This window comes from Mizuhopecten yessoensis, unplaced genomic scaffold (genome assembly GCF_002113885.1).
Source record: "Mizuhopecten yessoensis strain PY_sf001 unplaced genomic scaffold, ASM211388v2 scaffold7903, whole genome shotgun sequence".
NCBI lineage: Eukaryota > Metazoa > Mollusca > Bivalvia > Pectinida > Pectinidae > Mizuhopecten > Mizuhopecten yessoensis.
Window position 1 is genome coordinate 739,477 of NW_018407280.1, and position 5,602 is coordinate 745,078.

The window sequence follows — 5,602 nt, forward strand, 5'->3', positions numbered from 1 at the left end:
GGTAGGTTCTACTTCTTAGTCACAAGTTAATCATCGAAGTGAATACAGCTTTTTTGTGGTACATGCATTAAGACATGTGTATTTTATGTGTCTGGTGTAGTAGTATATATTGATATTGAATCTGCCTATAAAAGTATTATTTTTCATTGAAAAGTGTATAATCAGAGACGTATATAGTATATATACGTCTCTGGTATAATTAACACGTGGATGTGTATGCCTAACACTCACAAATGTTCATCATCTCATACCAGATATGTGACTAGTTAATTATTTTATTTGCAATACACTTAACCGATTGACTGGTCATTATGCAAACAGCGAGACCGTATTTATAAATACTACACGTACGCAGTGTTGGTCATTTTAAAAATACACCCTACTCATCTACCGATCGTACCTCAGACAGATTATTTACCTTCTTCTACCTGCAGACAACATTTACGTGTAATTCACGCGTAAATTACTCGTTAAGATTTATTGTTGTGATCAGAGGCGTATAATACGTCTCTGTTGTGATGTGATAAGCAACATCGAACTTTTATTGATTGATTGAATGTCCCGTCGCCCGGGACGACCGGTAAACAGTACACACGTACAGTTGTTAGTCGTGCTCATTCACCTGTGACGGTGCTAAAGAAAGCACGAGTAGATATAAGTTTAAGGCAAACATGTCGAATTTGTACATGTGCATTCATGTCCCCGGCTAGCACTGGACACGACGTCACTACATAGTTATATCATGGTCAGAGCTGAGTCTGTACATTACTGAGAACCTGTGTCTGACTGTCTCCTTCAATGATCAGGTATGTATACATATATACCACGTTATTTACACCGGTGTGGGTACCTATATAATCAACATCTTACCTGTACCGGTACTTACTACATGCACATATACCGTTATTGGGTAGCAGTTATACCGGGATGGGGATCATAAATAGCACGTACAACATGCAGGGAGAAGTACATGTGTGTTGGGGGAGGGGGGGACCGGGGTAATTGTGTTCGTTCAAACACGGACTTGGTAGTACTTATATAAATACCCGACCTCCTCTGCCCCGTCTCGTCGGCAGAAGCTACGTTATCGCAGCTAGCACGGACTTAGACAGTCTAAATCCGTGGTTTCTTTATTTCCTTGTGCATTAAGATACATGGTAGATAAGACATTACAGAATGATACCATGTTATACATTACAATTGTATTTAGCAATTATGCAATGTATACAACATAAACATATATACAATATAGCACGATACATCTATATAGAGCAGTACATTTAATACAATAAACTTATAATGTTAGATACACATCAATGTTCGTCATAGGTTATAGGATATCAAATTATAATATCAAAATGAAATGCACTGTATAAAGTACTCAATGAAATAGGTTGTTGAAGCACAGTGAAGTTCAATGAATTAATTAGCTATAAAAAACAATTACAATACAAAAATATTCACTATGATAATAACGTATTGTCATACACGGTGCTACTTCGTTGTATGGAGGCCATTTTTGTCTACATTCCCCGTGTATTCTATATAACACATCGGAAGTTAAGGTAAAAATACTGTAACAGGAGAGGAAAATGCACGACCAGACTGGGGTTCGAACCCGGGACCCTCCGAACTCTAGACGGACGCTCTGCCAATTGAGCTATACCTGGTTACCGACGATCGCCACAGCCCAGTTCTGCTACACCGATATAGTTTTTATTCTTTTCAGTACACAATAAACTGAATATAATATCATACCATACTCATTGTTAGTACCTGCATGTACAACACATTGAAAATAAGCGAATACCAACACAAACCGTTTAAATATACTGAAATGTATTATCTTTCAAGAAATATGGGTTAAACGGGTTAAACGATTATAAAGCATTATTTCGACATTTCTAACTTGAAAAAAGAACTTTTCTAACGTGTTCGATTCTCCAGTATTTTGAGTATCTATAAAAGCTTAATCAATCTGAAAACACCTGGTCGTTTGTTATAACAAGGCTAAAATTTAACACGAGATTTCAACACCAACACTTTGCTGCGAGTGTTGAGGAAGTGAGTGTAAAGCGGTTACAGGGCCATCTTTAGTTCATATTTATATTCAGATACATTGCTAGTTTAACCCTTTCGCCCCTATTTAACTTTAATAGACTCCACTGTGCATTGATATGGACGAGTCCATTATGGTCTACAGTGGTGAAAGGATGAAGTGTAACTGTTGATGGTATTTAAATTGATTATCTCATTTCCTGCTGACGCACGTTAAATGCTCCTCTCTTGGTCAACGTCTTTCTGTTTTCATTTGGGGCTGATATTATCGAATATCCTATCAAAGACATTGCCAATTCATTTATCACTTTTGGATACATCAAAAATGTATTGTCCTTAAATAACAAAAAAAATATTAGTACTATACAACATTTTATAGAGCTAGTTAACATAAGCCACTCTCAAGCGTTTTACAGAACATAGATATACAATTAATACAATTAGCATATACATAAATCAATACAATGTTTTGAGGAATTCGCAGGAGCTGCCTTAAATGGCGCTTACTACTAGTCCTATGTCACCTGGATAATATCTCCCTATGTGTGTGTGCTGGAGATATAATGCGACCTCCTTGGCTTGAAATCCAAGACTCTCTTCATTCTTGTTTGATAGGGCTGACGATTTCGATTTCCCATTGTCAGCTTTCCCTTTCTTGATAGTAACAATTAGGCTGCTGGCCGTGGTAGCCGAAATAGCACGAATGGTCTCTACCAAAAAATGGTCTCTACCAAAAAATGGTCTATAATTTTATAAAAATAATTAAAAATAATTGTCATTTTCTGATATGATTGAATTCGTGTTTCGAGATTTGATATCGTGAAATTAATTTAGTTTTTGACGTTTCAGGTCTGCTATGGCAGGGGAGGTTGCGGTAGACATCGGGGACCAAGATAGTCCCCCGTCTCTAATGGAACAGTTACGTATACACTACAAGTACAAAGGCAAAAGAACTGACAAACGTCACAAACGAAACGTTAAGAACGCGGTACGGTGGCTGGTTGCATTCCAGGCTCCCTCACAGCTCTACATGCTTCATGCTTACCTCATAGCCTATCTGTTAGAGGACTACGACGAATGGACACATTATTATCTCAAAGTCCTGGTCACTTACGGCGCCATACAGATAGTCGCAAATTACTTGTGTACAATCCTTTACGATACAAGACTCGTCAAAACTAGGGATAGGCCCGACCTACCGGGAGTGTCCGACCGCTGGGACAATCCACCCGATCAGTTTGTGTCGCTACATACGGACAATCAGAACGGATCTGCTGTTCCGATTCAGCCAGACGATGCCGACGATTCTGGATTTGAATGGAAATACTGTGAAAGATGTGAAATGCACCAGCCACCTCGCACTCACCATTGCGATATATGTGAAGCATGCATTCTGAAGCGCGACCATCATTGCTTCGTTGTGGGAACTTGTGTTGGTTTTAAAAACCAGAGATATTTTGTGGTGTTGACATTTTACGCTGTGATATATGGCATTTTCGGAGGGTTTCTTCAATTCAAATATCTACAGCAGATGTACTATCCCGTTAGCTATGCGTGGACAGACTTTATACCTCCAGTCGCGTTCTACCGCTGGTTGTTCGGGCGCGTGGACGCCATGTCCCTACATGTATGTATCATGATATTTCATGTTTACCTGGAGTTCCTTTACGGGATTATCGGCTTTATATATTTCACCTCACAAATGATGATGATTCCGCGGGGGAAAACGTTACACGAACTGAAGAAATTCATTCCAATTCGAAACTTAAATAGTATTAATCGTAACTTTCGCTCCGTATTTGGCGATTTCTGGGTTTTGAATTTCTTTTTCCCAATGCAGGTGATATTTCCTCAGACAGACGACGGTAAAACATGGGAAGGTGTCAAACTTGATCATAATGCAAATCTTCAGCCGAAAACTAACTAATTACAACGATAATATAAAATATAATTTCTTTTGATGTCACAACAATTAACTTATACAGTACTGTTGATTTTATTAAATTTCAAACAGATTATCAAAAAAGCATAGTGGATTTTATTTATTTAACCTCACTCAGAGTTATAATGGGAGTACAGTAAATACAGATTGATGGCAGGTACCGCCGATTAAGCAGAAGACGCTTTCCCTTCAGGAACATCTGGTCTGATTCTTTGTTATGCCATATGCTGTGTTAAAGTGTACCCTGAGCGTTTTGCTATATTAAGCTTTGAAAATACTCTCATATAATACAATATAGGGCTAAGAAAGTGAGAACGTCGTAGTTGACTCCGTTTCCGTTATTCCGTCTTTGCATATTGCAGAGTTATCTTCTCTTGGGAGCAGGTATTGATTTGTTACGTCACTTGTTTGTGAGAGTAACGTCATCAATTTTTGAAAAAACGACACAAAACAATGACGTAACAATCAATACCTGCTCCCAAGAGAAGATAACTCTGCAATACGCAAAGACGGAATATTGTTATTTATCTGAAAAAACACACATTTGGCTCAGCGGCGATCGCCTCAATATGGGTAGCCTACATCTGTGACGTCAAAACAGCCCTTTAGGAATATACCCGGAAGCTTTTTATCTATTTATATGCACAGGGACTTGACACGTTCCTATGACCCAAAATGGAAAAAAATGCCCCATGGTTCGACCCCCAGATCAATTATTATTGACAATAATAAGTGATCGGGGGTCGGACCATGGGGTATTTTTTTTTCATTCTGGGTCATAGGAACGTGTCAAATCCCTGTGTGTATATGATATGTTCCGTCGTCTCTTACTTGTGTAGGTAATGTTTAAAGTACTACATGACAGTACATATAAATATTTTGTTTTACAATTTTAATGATGAAATAATAAGTTCCTACTGAGGAGGCAAACGCTGTGCTGTATGCGGGTGTCCGAACACACATGCGGATGCTATCTAAATGAATTCGGTTTTTTTTAACATAATTCGTTAATCTAGTGACTGTAAATATTATACTTTTTATTATTAAATTGATCTCTAAATCAATTTGATGAACACCTATATACAACACAAAGTAATTTATTAAGAATTGAATTAAATTAACATAGGCGCACCCCGCCCCTTTCTTTACAATATGTATGTAGATATACGATTGGTATTGACAAAAAAATGCACCGGTACAATAATTTATACTCAAAATGAGCCGTAGCCCGTTTATTTATACCCCTAGTTATAAAAACTTGAAACATTTGTTTTATTCTTAATGCAAGCCAAGGAATTTGCGCATAATAAATATACACACCAATTTTAAGAATCTTGCAGAGGAAGAACTTGTCCGTTCAAGTATCACAAAGATTAGTATTTTATCAATGAACCACCAGATCAGATATATAGCATGGCCCAGCATTATTTTCCTTGTTCCTGACTTTCATCTGTCGGGTGATGCAGTTGTACTGAGTGTGGTTGCATAATATGTGACTCTTTGACAGTACTTACGCATTTTATTTATTCCATTTTTTTTTTTAAATTGATCCTTATACCAGAGACGTAATATATACGTCTCTGCTTATACATTTCCCCATTA

At 37.6% G+C, this 5,602-nt stretch overlaps 1 protein-coding gene across 1 annotated transcript; it reads left to right on the forward strand.

Annotated features, from left to right (window-relative positions):
• The first annotated feature begins 608 nt into the window (after nt 1–608).
• Nucleotides 609–4,361, forward strand: LOC110454511 (palmitoyltransferase ZDHHC22-like). Its single transcript, XM_021504044.1, has 2 exons — nt 609–806; nt 2,908–4,361. Exons 1-2 carry the CDS (start codon nt 799–801, stop codon nt 3,983–3,985), a joined length of 1,086 nt encoding a protein of 361 aa, XP_021359719.1. The 5' UTR covers nt 609–798; the 3' UTR covers nt 3,986–4,361.
• Nucleotides 4,362–5,602: the final 1,241 nt, after the last annotated feature.